This window comes from Lagopus leucura, unplaced genomic scaffold (assembly GCF_019238085.1).
Source record: "Lagopus leucura isolate 7727_CA_CO unplaced genomic scaffold, USGS_WTPT01 Super-Scaffold_73, whole genome shotgun sequence".
Taxonomy (NCBI): Eukaryota; Metazoa; Chordata; class Aves; order Galliformes; family Phasianidae; genus Lagopus; species Lagopus leucura.
In genome coordinates this window covers 17,084,830-17,097,909 of record NW_024962252.1, presented here as the reverse complement: position 1 = coordinate 17,097,909, position 13,080 = coordinate 17,084,830, and the positions used below count along the sequence as shown (strand labels likewise).

Sequence of the window (13,080 nt, the reverse complement as noted above, 5' to 3'; positions counted from 1 at the left end):
AAAAAAATGCCCCAAACCTAAAAACATGTGGAATTCATAAACATGATGTCAAAGCAATCAGTTTAGTCAGTTTGGATAAAGGAGTCAGATGATGGGGCTGGTGTTTTCTTTCTTTTTTGTTGTCACACACAGCCTGTTCATTGGTCCCTCATGTTTCATGCATGATGAAATATATGCAAGGATCAGATATAGAGGTGTTTTAGCATATGTCCAAGGGGAGAAAAATTATATAACTGAACCTACAGTAGCGCTTAATGCAATAATTCTTCATTACCAGTCCTCAGGCTTTTCTAAATCCCCATATTTAGGCTGCATGCTCATTCCTTGCTCTTACCTTCATTCCCTGCTTGCACAGCCCTGGGTGCCTCTCCCTCTGACATCCAGGCCAAGGGTGCTGTTCCCTTCCCACTGCATCCCCTGATCGGAACTTGCTGAACAGTGAGTCACTACCATGCCTGAAATCTCTCCTTTAAAGCTTCTCTTCTCCTTGTGATTAAAAGCAGAGCACAAATCAGCATCCAGAAAACAATCCATTGCTGTGTCTACTGGATTTTGCTGTTCTTTGGGACTTCACTGGACCTTGAATAGTTGTAGGCATCCTAGGCTCACGCTCTCTAGTCTTTCCGGTCATCCCATAGATTATTGCTTGTTCACCAGTTTTTCTGCCTGCGCCCTGTCACTGAAGCATATTTTCCTTACACAGTTGAAATCAATGTCACCTAATAAATATCTGGTGAGGAGTGATACTTGAGATATTTGAAACCTCAAAAATAGTTATTGGAGAAAGGCCTATGATATAATTTCTTTACATTTTCTATCGATTTTCTTGTTATTTTCTCTCTTACGTTTCTCTCCATTTGTTCTCCAAGGACACAAAATGAAAACAAACACTCCATTTCCATTTTCATTCAGCTGTTTGGCTATCGTTATAGCTCTTTAGTAATTCAATACTGATAGCTGTTTCAGGACCCAAAAGGAAATCACAAGACAGTGCAATTATTTTCTTGTTAATTTTTTTTATTTTTTCAAAGCACATAGTGATAGATTATCTCCTATGCTCTTTTTCCTGTTCTTCACTTGCAAGATACAAAAGTCAGCAAAGACTTGCTGAGGGTCCTCTTGGCAGGAGGTACACTTCTGTAGGAGGAAGCAGGGAAAGATCTGCTGGTAACACTGACTCCTTTATCTCTTTCTTAGCCTGGGAGTGTGTTGGAGAAAAGAAAGGAAGTGACATAATTAGCTTTGATAATCTCTCTGGTTGGTAGATGGGCCTTGGGGAAATGATTGAGCAGTGTTTGTTAGAATAGCATGATTCCAAGGGTAGAAATAAGGGAACTAAGGCAGTAATGTGAGCTGAATTCTCACTGTACAAATGCAAGTCAGTCATGGAAAAAGTATGGTGAGAATCATAGCCTTTTAGCCTTGATCTGCTTTGGTTTGTATTTTGTTTTCAGGGTAAAAATGTTAAAGCATGTGTCCCATTTGTGCCTGTGCCTATGTGGTGTTAATACTGCAGCATGTTAGAGTACACATGCACTGTTGAGAACTAGTTAACTGCGTGCATATCATGGTCCATCTCTGAATATCTAATTACCGGTGCGGTTTTCCTGTCAAAATGAAATAGAACAACATTTGTGGAACATACATGTAAAGAGCTGACACTTTTTGTGGTTGTTGGCTATGTAAAGATATACCATTCTAACACCATAAAGCCACCTGAAAATAAATCAAGAAGCAAACTAAAAGCCCCAAAACTCAAAGAGCTTGTGAGGCAAGCCGCAGGCAGCCAACATGGATCTGGCCATGCCTGCAGTGGGGGAGGCAGGGGGCTTTGTCCCAGCTCAGTGCTAACAACAGGTGCAGCAGGCTGTGCAACTTGACATGCGTGGGGCTCCTTGGGCCTTGCAGCCCAGCTTCAGGATGCTGCTGGGTGGCACTTGATGCAGGTTGTCTCTGTGGTCCTGGCCCACAGAGCAGGAATTCTTGGTCAGGAGAAAGTGTGATGGGCATCTGTTTTGCAGTCTGCACCTGTCTAGGGCGTAGACATGGAGTGTACTTTTGGATTTAAGACCTGGTGGGACAGATTAAAGCAGATCAAATTGATACTGTAGTATTACACTTCCCAGAGACTTAAACTATAAACCTTTTCTGATGAGGGGAACAAAAATATCCATTAAAAAATGCAGAGCAACTGAAGTCACCAAAAGACAGTTAATAATGACCTATAAAATGGATGCGATCTTCCAGTCAACAATATAAAATTCATTTAAAATATTTAACAAAGAAAGACGACTACAGGCAAGAGTCTCTTTTACAAGAGCGTCCTGGCAAGAGGGGCAGCATAACAGTCAATTATTACAAACAAAATCCAGGTTTCTTAATTAAAATACAAAATACTGGCTCTGCTGCTTAGCCTGTAATAAGTTATGTCTTGAGAAGACTGTAATTATGCTGGCGCCTGCTAGTGCCGCCATGGTTAAGTCTGTCACCATTTCCATTATAAATCCCATTTTTGAACAATTTATAACTTAGCTATAAAAAATAATTTTAGATTGAAACTTGGCAAAGAGGTGCTTAGCCCAAAAACTTTTTTTTTTTTTTTTTTTTTTTTTTTTTTTTAATACAAATAATCTGTTTGGTTATCTTTTAGTTTTTTTGAGGAAAGAACTAACCAGGCCAGAAGTTTTATGGTTTTGAAGCTTTCTGGCCATCCTGTATTATAAACATACTTTATTTTTTCATCAGCATCAAGAGTATCCTTCATTTCTTGGAAGCAGGGGGATCTTAGCTCTTTGAAAGTCCATAAATACGGAAATGCAAAAATCAACATTCCTTATGGAAGTAGTGAAAACTCATTAACATTACAATGAAAAAATGAGAATGGACAGAAAAGTTAATCCTGGGCCTCAGAGGAATCATTGCAAAAGGTTTCTGCTCCCAAAAGAGACCTGCAGCACTTTCTCATGTTGGAGGAAGACATGGCTGGAACCAGAGGTAGCAGTATCTCATGGGTCTTGAGTGGACAGGGCCAAACCTGAAGCTTCCTTAGCAGCCCCTTCTGGAGGCACTCACAGGTCACTGAGGAAAAGATCTGTCAGAAAATCATAGAATGTTCTCATTTACTTGTTTCAGTGCATTTTTTATCACCAAAGATAAAAAAAGAAAACAGTGAGCCCTGAACACATTGGACATCTGCTCTGAAAAAAGGACCGTGAGAAGCTGTACCTGTTTACTTGGGCTGTGCTGAAGCTACTCCTGTTAAGCATTATTGATGTAACAACTGAATGAACTACAGAAGTTCCCTGTGTATCATCCTAATCTGAGCTATAAATGAACAAAAACCAGTTTATTTTTATGACCTAAGGCTGAGTTTCTAGAGAGGCAGATACATTCTTTGATGAGTAATACTGAACAACAAATAGTAAAAAACATGAAAATGTAATTGTGTAACTACTTCCCAAAGGAAAAGATTGTTTCACAGTCCCAGCCTGCATCTGTAGCTGTCTGATAATTTACATGGCTTTAGTAAAATTCCTCTAGGACGTACCATTTGTTCCAAATTAAAGGTCTGAATGTTAAAATAGGATCACTGTAGGTAATGAACTTAAAGGATAGAACAGATGGACCGCTTGTATATCTCCACCATATTTAGATTACCATGCAGTTTTGGATGCAAAGGTTGTGATCTAAATTATTCTTTTCTTGCTTAAATCTGTCTTATGGGGACATGCATTACTCTAAATAACATCATGCAAATCCTGTTTACAAAATTCCAGCCCCATAAAGGAAAGCTTAGCTGCTAAAGTTATCTTTTAATGCCAGTATACAGATTTTAGTAAAAAGTAGGTAAATGCTTTGCCTAGTATTTCAGTTTTTGTCAACCACTGTAACAAAGAAACTAAGGAAAACAAGTGAATTTTCTAGGTCAAAAGTACAGATGGTCTTTTCACATTATTCCTTTGCTTTGCCAGCTTACCACATGCCAGTTTGAATAGATTGTTTGTATTAGTAAATTTTGGCAACCATTACCTACTGTTGGTTAAAAAAAAAAAATAATTCATCAGCTGTGGCAAATTGTAATCATTTGTAAGATAAAGGCAAGTTTATGTGCTAGAAGGGAGTATGGCCTAATGAGAGAAATTCAGTCAGGCAATATTTCATTTGAAAGACTTGCATTATGGCCACTGCTGCCACGCCGCTTCTGCCTGTTGTCTACTTGAACAAACCACAGGGAATTCAAATATTTTGTAATGTTAACACACTTACCTGTCCCAGTTTGGTTGCTATCCTGTTTTGGGTTGTTGCAGTGATAGAGCAAACACGAAAGATGCAGTAAACGTCCTTTCTGATTGAGGTAGTATGGAAACAGTGCCAGCACATGTTTTCTAATATTACTTGACCATTCACAGAATTTCAGGTATTGTATTGATCACTCTTAGTCGAGCCCAATGTTGCCTTTTCCATACAGTATTCTGTAGCTTGACTGTTGCCAATTCCCTAGCTGCGTGTGGGTTACATCCACAACAGATCACCATGCTTGAAGAAGTTTGCACGGAAAGACCAGCCAATATGCACCAAAGACTTTAGGGTGAATTTAGTCTTTTTCAGTAATCCCATGCTCATCTTTTCCTTCTGCAGTCTTCTCACAGCAAGAGGTGACTGGTCTCTCAAGGACTGCGTGTTTCATGGTAGTGCTCATTTAATTGAATGTAGCTCGTCTTTTACTGCCTGAGAGGCCAGCTGATCTTTGACAAAAGGGTAGAAAAATTCCTAAACAAATGAAGTCATTTTAAAAGAAGAAAATAAGATCTGTCTGCAGCATGTGGGTAGGGAGAAAAAAAACATGAAGGGCAGCAAAAATACAGTGGAAATGTGAGGGTTAAAAGTTTAAAGTTTAAAAGCTAAAAAGAAAGGCCATGTGGTACCAGAGGTAGCATATCCAAAAGCAAAGAGACATAATGGGAAGAAACACAGGAAAGAGAGGGGTTAGCACAAACAAAACAAGGCACAGGAAAGGTATAAAAACAAAACTGCAATTTACAGAATGATTGCGAGACTGCTGCGTCGTCCAGTCGCCAGTAGAGGTGCTAAAGCCACAGCTATCGAGCTTAGTGGCAAAACGCTCAGGGGAAGAAATAAATCCTAAATTGAGATAGATTGAACGTTTCAAGAAATGAACAATAGCGCAGTACAGCTATTTGAAGGGAATCAGCGAAGTGAATTTTTAAACTTCTTTGTAGGTGAAAACAGAAAGGCAGCCAGCAAGAGGCAGAAGGGTTTTCCCCAAAAGGCTGAGGGAACAGCATGGGAACAGCAGAAAATTCCTATGGAAGCACTGTAGCCAGCAAACAATGAGAGCAGGTACCAGTGTGCAGCTGGGGCACAATAAAACCCTCTACAAGCTGAGCCAAGAATAATCTTCTTAAAAAGTGCTGTACTTTGCTACTTAGAAATGTTGCTCTTGTCCAAGTGTTTTGTATTTGCCTCAGTGCAGTTCTTTTTTTTTCTTTTTCTTTTAACTAATTAGAGGCTTATTGTAAACCAAAGGGGATTTCTGGAAGCTCTTTGGGTTTGTAAATTATGCAAATGACAGCACTGTGATGTTGGATCATATTATTAATTGTATATATTTTGCGGTTCATGTATTCTAAAGAGTACGTGTGAAACAAGTTCTTCCTTTTTTTTTATTTTCCCAGTCCTCAAACACAGTAAATTATAAGAAGTCTTCAAGCAGATTACTGAATGATTTCTGGTTGCTTTTTTTTTTTTTTTTTTTTTTAAATCTTTAAAAAGAGAGCATTGTTAATGCTGCAGGCTGTTTTGTGCTGAAAGCTTTACAACATTTTGCGCATGCAACGAACAGAACAAACTTCACGGATTATAATTTAGAGCTGGGGTTCCCTCCGTAGCTTTTAAACAAAGTGTTCTATTAAATGTCACCTGTAAGATGCCTGATGACTTACCTCTTGGGCTGATACGTGATTGTGCAGTAACTTCTGCAATTCTGAATGAAAAACTATTTTGCTACACATAGCTGATTGGTAACCAAATAAATTTCTCTATAAAGTCAGTATTGAACACTTGTATTTAGCAAACTTTGCTTTGCAACGCAGCACAAAATAGAAGTGCTCTTCCTATATAATGCTTAGCAATCCTCAGGAATGTATTTACAAACAGGGTACAAACACTGTGTAAAACACCAGTGGTTACCCTGAAATTGAGGTGTGAGGAGCACAGCACAGCTATCATTCTGTCTGGATATGACGTTTAATAAGGTAATCATGCAGAACAAATTTTCAGTTACAGTAATGGTAGCGTTTCCGCACATGAAATGATTCCTGTCTGTCAAGTAGCAAACACTGTGAGATTATGCCAAGTTAAAGGGTTTTATATAGGTACATTGCATTTATAATATTGTAATCAATTTATTTCCCAACTGCCAATTTCTGCAGCTAATGCAGCCAATTTTCACACTTTGTCAATTACAAGTGGAATTCCCTTTGCATTAGGAGACATGTATTTCATTGATAAAGAAAAATGTTTGTTTTTCCTTAATATGTTTGCAGGGTAAACATGCAACTTTCTAGGCCATTAAACTCAATGAATTAAGTCGAAGAAAAGCAAAAGATATCATGATTGAACATTTGGAACATATAAAGATAGGCATGTTTATGCTCAAAAGCTTGTATGTATATAGCTGATGTCCAAACTATTGTAAATTCAGCTTAGAGGTAAGGAGTATAGCAGGTATGCCAGACAACACTGCCTGTGTAACATTTCTGTCCCATGAAGAATATAGAAGACTTGTTTTCTATTTTGCTGGAGAATCTGTAATTTTAACCCCTAGTTATTTTCCTGTTTCATGAATCCTTTTTATAAAAGTCTTTCTCCACGCACCTTTTTCAGCATTAACCTTGCAGAGACAGCAATGATAGACTTACACATTTTTAACAGTGGGTCATCTGTTTATGCATTATATAAATGCCAAGTTTAGCTGGTCGTTAAGGGGGAAAGAGCCAGCAGAATCAATCAGTTTGCATGCGTAGGCTTCAGACAAAGACTGCAAATATCTTGGAAAGGATCTGTCTTTTATTTTCTTTTGCATGTGACAGGCAGTCACGGAGACCTGCTCTTGTGGTGAATCTCTTCCAGCTGACATGACAGTGAGGATCCAGTGAGTTACTGCACTTGCTGGCCCTCCACTGATTTTATTTCTGAGTAATGGGCACTGCCCATAAAATCAACCTCACCCTTAATGATTGTACTAGCCTGTGGAGAACAATAATTTGTTCTGTTGCAGTGTTAGGATCCATTGCAATCCAAGCCAGTTGAGACCTGCTGGATTCCCAGGTTTCATGACATTAATTATATTTGCTCTAATACTGTGAAGGTTGATGCAGCTGTAAGAAGCTCCAAATCTGCTCATAGTGCATCCATGAGCCACATTATTTAAGAAATTCATGATTTCTTTCCAACATTGTGTTGCCTGTGGTGCCCACACGATGCTCTGGCTGAGGGCCATTTTGTGTGCTCCCCTGTGTGTCATTTTGGTTTTCCTCTTTATTTTGTTACGTTGCTACGTACCAGGTAAGTACTGGTCAGGTGATTTCTTATGTTGCTTTCTGGTTGAGCATCTGGGGATGAAAGAAGGTCAATCTGTGTGTATGTTTTATATTCTGGAATTTCAGTTTTGAATGCAGGGTAAAGCTAGAATCTCTAGGGCATCTTTTTTAAATCCCTGTGTTTGATTCTGGGTCAATAATTTATACTGACCTCAACTGTTATTTAGATTTGAATGTCTCTGAACATGGCATGAACATGGCATTTCTTTTAAGTTTTGATACTATGCAAACAAGTTGAAATAAGTTTTTATTGTAAAACTTGAAACATATATCTAAGATGACTTTGAAACTGAACCCCAAGCTAAACTGAATCCAGATAGCTGTGCCAATGTACTTTTATATTTTATCAAACAAAATATCTTGACATGCTGAAATTGTATGTGATATTTTTCTCTGGAAGTAAATTGGTTCTTATTGGAACATTGAAATGGGACCTATCAGCTCTTAGAGAGTCCTTTAATTCCTCAAGCAAAGGCTTTCAGTTTTAGAGCTGGCTGTATCTCATGTACATGAAAGATCCACATTAACCATGACTGTTTATGGAATGCAGATTTATTACATAAGGTCATTGTATTTATTATTAATAACAACGCATTTATTTTTATGCTCTACTTATGGATGTTTCATAGCTCAGTGACGAGGAGGTTACTGTAAAATAAATCCATTGTATTAGTTTGCATCTTTGGTTGTTGCTCCATCAGAAAGTGGCAGGAGCTATTTTCATCAACCATAAGATTAGTAGGTTGTCCTACCTCATTTCTATCTAGAAAGATGTTCACAAGGTAAAAGCATCCTCAAATGTGAGGGCATTCTTGGCTTTCTCAATAGAAAGAGATTAACTAAATGCAGAACTCCAGACACTCTAGTGGGATAATATAGGAAGTTTCTATTGCTGGCTGTACTGATGGGCTGAGGACTTAAATCCTCTGAGCAATCAATCCATGGGCTTTTATGAACGCTTAGGGAAAAAAAAGAGAATACATTGCTGGAAAAGAGAAATAAACCTTGTTGCGAAATACATGATGGGCTGATTCAAAAAAGACATATGTATGGTAAAGTCTCATGTATCATTACAACTGTCTGAGCAGAACAAATGAAAGCAAAACAAAAACGGAAATGATGGTTTTCTTCTAACAAATGGATTTTGGGGGAAAACCTTAAAAAGGGAAGAAAGCATATTCTGATTTTGAGTGTTTTTCCACTAAAAATAGCAGACCTCTTGCTACATAGCTTCATTAATTTCAGTGTTAATCCAGCAGGTCTAGTATGAGATAAATCCTTCCTTGGTAGAAGCATCGTCTATTACGTGTGTTGATTTATGAGAGAGAATCAGCTGTATTTTAATGATAGTTGGACTGCAGATGCAGTTGCACTGTAGATATAGACTAGGAGTCACAATATATGAGAAAAGCTCATTTGTACTTAATATACTAGATGAATTGTTCCTGGCTTCTTAGGGTGTGACTATACTTGCTGTCACACTCCCAAGTTTACTCAAGGACTGTGTGATTTGCTGAGTAGGTGCTAGTCATGTAAGGGAAAACCCGGCGGGATGCATTTTATATACCTGTTTTTTTCCTCAGCGTCATGTGTTTATTAACTTTTTTTGTCCTCCCCCCATCCCCACCCCCATCAAAGGAAAATCTCCCCAGGACGAGGTAGGGGTGAGAAAATGTGACCACAAACAATCTGAGTGGTATGAAATTTAACACTGTGATTTTGTTTTAGCGAGAGGAAAACACAAGTTGCTGGCTCTCATAAAATCCTAAGCTAAATCCTAACTGCGTATGTAGCAGTTTTAAAATCTTTTTTTCTTTTTTTCTTTTTGTTTTTTTTTTTTTCCCTTCAGTTAAGCTGTTTCTTTCTCTAGTTAATAACAGGTTGTGGGATTAAATCTCAGCTTTTGATATTTACTGGGAAATGTAGTACAGTAATTTATGAGTCAAAATCTACTTTGACTAAATTATCATTGCAAATTACAATTTATGAAAGTTGTGACTCTGACCATAATTACACCGTTGGCTGTGCACAACTTGAAATCTCGCTTGCTGAATAAATTTGTTTTCATTCAGAGTACATTGCCGGCATTTTTAGAGAAGGGTGAATCAAGCCTAACAGACAAAATTTCCTACGGAGTTTGTTAAAAAGGTTGCCTTTATTTGCTAAGCCTACCTAAAATACAAACATTTCTTGAATTAATGAGATGCTATTTTGGTCTGCTATAAGGGTTTCATATTCAAGGTTATGAAACTATAGACTCCTGAGTAGAGTCGCAGGAGCTTCCACATTACGCCAAGCCTTCAACTATCTACACATCCTGAAACTGCTAAAATTAAAAGTGCTTGCTTGGATATTCTGCAAGCTGCCAGGAAAGAAAAAGCAGTCGATAGGCAAATTAAGTGCATTACTGTAAGTTGGGGGGGAGGAAGGCTTAAATCTTTGTCTGGCAACAGAAGGGTTAAGGACTTTTTTGCTATACCCGTTTCAAATTACAATGAGAAGCCTCTTCTTTCCCAGCAGGGTTGTGCTTACATTAGTCTTTAGATCTCTCTTGAAGAGAGCTGTTATATTTGTGCCTGCAAGAGTTGGAAATAACAGTTAAGAAGCTGAAAAGGGTTGAATGGATTTACAGACTTTTTTTTTTTCAAGTAAATTCATGGCAACACATTAATTTGATTAGTACATGCTTTAGAATTACTTTACACTCAAGCGCTTCAAAAGATGTTAACGTTATCACCAGGCTGCTGGACAGATATGTGTTACACCACCAAGGTACAGATCAAGACTAATCTGTGACTCAGGATTTATCTTGGGAAGAGCGCAAGGTGTACGAAGAACTCAGAATAAGAAGGGAAGATAACTCTGGGAACTACAATGTGTCAGAAGAACAGCTCTTGCTGATACAGCTCCCCACCCAAGACCTGGTTATCTAAGGTTTATATAGGAATGCCTAGGTCAGCTGACAAAATACTGGTCTTCTGCTCCATAAATGCAGAAAAAACGATAACAAGAGTGGAAAATTGGAAGTCTGAATTTCAGCTTTCTTAGAAATAACTGCAACCTGACACATTCCATAATATTTAAACAGGGTGGGGGGAGAGAAATCACCAAAGATGTTACGTTTAGAGATGACATTGACATGAAGAATAGGTAAATTTTGTTTTTCAGCCACTGGGAAAGCAGACCTCATAGGAACTCAGGACAAGTAGGAGAAAAGATTTTTTTTTTCCTTGTTCTTTTTCTTTTCAAAGATGAACCTAACTGCACTCAAAGCTTTCGTGGGCTTGCTCTGGAATTGCTGGGTTCTGGTGGGTCACGCACAGGGAGGTTTAGGAGACAATCATGTCCATTCAAGTTTTATTTACAGGAGGCTGCGGAACCATGAAAGAAGGGAGATTCAGAGAGAGATTCTCTCTATCCTGGGTCTACCTCACAGACCCAGACCATTTTCACCAGGAAAGCAGGCTTCTTCTGCACCCCTCTTCATGCTGGACCTGTATAATGCCATGACAAATGAAGAGGATACCGAGGAGCTGGAGTACTCACTGAAGGGATCCATGGCAGGGGAGAGCAGAGGGATGCAGAAAGGATACCCTGCCTCTCCAAATGGATATTCACGGAGAATACAGTTGTCTCGCATGACCACCCTGGCCACACAGAATCCTCCCTTAGCCAGCCTGCACGACACCAACTTTCTGAATGATGCTGACATGGTGATGAGCTTTGTCAATTTAGGTATGTCAAAGTTTTTTTGTTGTTGCTCTTTCTGCTCTGTCTGATGAACTGTTAGGCTGATCTTGGAGGGCTGAGAGAGGGAAATGTCTCAGCCGGAGTGTAACCTGTTCTAAAACAGCAGGATTGGGCCCTGGCTGCTGTGCCACTTGCAAAAGAAAAGTTGTACTAACGGTGAAGTAGCTACGTTGTAGGTGGCCATGGAAAAAGATTTTTCTCACTGTTTATATAAAGTCAGTTTCTATAACTCCCCTCTGCTGGCTTCTGTTTTCTTTCTTTCATTGATGTAATGAAAATTCTAGCCTTAGGCCAAACTAACTCCTTTTTTTTTTTTTTAAATCTCAAAAAATCAAACACTTATGCCTATTGCTCGGTTATTTCCCGCACTGTTTTGTTTAAAGCTCAGACATGAACAAACATCAGTTGTTAATATTTTAAAACCCAGGATGTTATGAAAAGGGAAAAGTCAAGCCATTTCTGAGGGGGGACAAAAAAAAAAAAAGATTTCTTAGGTTATTTGGGATTTTTTTTTCTAATGGTAAGAGTCAGATTTTTATTATCTTTTCAGCTGGCTGGCTGGATTTTATATAATCTGTTTCTGTTTCTTTGTTATTTCTGTTTAATAACCACAGACTGTGTTTTACTACACTGCCATGGTACTCAAAGTCTGCAACAGTTCTTATTTTCTGCCATTAATCAATTAGAGAATTAAACACCAGAAACATGCAAGCAAGGAATGCTTTTGAAAATTGTATCATATCAGACACAAAACCTGATAAAACTAAATTATATTGGCTTCTGAGTACAATAAACATGCTTACCAGTTATGTTGTGGTTAAAAAAAGAGTTACAGATTTCTGTAATAGAAGGCAACCTAAATCTCATGAAGAAAGCTGCAAATAATTCATGAAATGTCTTTACTATTTTTATAAGTAATTTAAATGCTGCAGGACTCATAAAGCTATCTAAAAACTTCTTGTTTGATCTAAATAGTAGCAGATTTAATTGGAAACTTCTCAGTAAGCTCATGTAAAATCTGATAAAACCTTACCTTCCAGGATAATGCTTTCTGTAGAAACTTTTTAAGCAATGGCACATGTTCTGAAATACCTTCCGATTATCACACAAGTTCTATACCTTTTATGTCTACCAGGTTTTTAATCCCTGCAGCAGGATTTAAAATGTTTCCAAACACTAAACTCCTCAACAGCTAAAATTTCTGGGAAAAAAATGACACCCTGGAGTTTAGCTGGCATAGTAATAAAATTACATTTGTTTGGCAGATTGGGGGGTGTTTAATTCTGAGGTCTTTTTTTTTTTAGGAGTAACATATGTCTGAACTCTAAATGCATTTGCTTATTGCTCTTGCTCCCGAAATAGCAGGGTAGAAGAAAATTAAATCTCTGTTTTTGGAAAGTGTGTTACTCATCCTTAAGAAGGAGTTACTTCTTATCTCTGCATTTCTTTTAACTTATCATCGGATGACTCGATTCACCCAGAGTGGCTGGAATACACTGAGTTTAAAAAGGCAATGTTACAAAGAAAAACTAGAAATGCTCTGATCTCTTCTGCATTAGGCAAGGTCCTGATCCTGCAAACTTTTTTTCTCACTTGTCTTGTGAAAAACCCTCCGTGAATATGTCAGAGACCATTTCATCAATGGCACTGATGGCTGTTAACATGGGACCTACTCTTTGATTTCAAGAAACGTCTCTGATTGCAGGAG

At 38.2% G+C, this 13,080-nt stretch overlaps 1 protein-coding gene across 2 annotated transcripts in view; it reads left to right on the top strand.

Annotated features, from left to right (window-relative positions):
- Positions 1-10,174: 10,174 nt before the first annotated feature.
- Positions 10,175-13,080, top strand: part of BMP5 (bone morphogenetic protein 5) — a 53,264-nt gene continuing 50,358 nt past the window's right edge. Inside the window, exons 1-2 of one of the 2 annotated variants that reach the window (XM_042895152.1) lie at positions 10,175-10,394; positions 10,990-11,357. In XM_042895152.1, coding sequence (XP_042751086.1) covers positions 11,108-11,357 — 250 coding nt within the window. In that variant the 5' untranslated portion in view covers positions 10,175-10,394; positions 10,990-11,107. Of the gene's footprint in view, positions 11,358-13,080 lie in introns of both variants that reach the window. The other variant, XM_042895151.1, reaches the window with a different exon arrangement.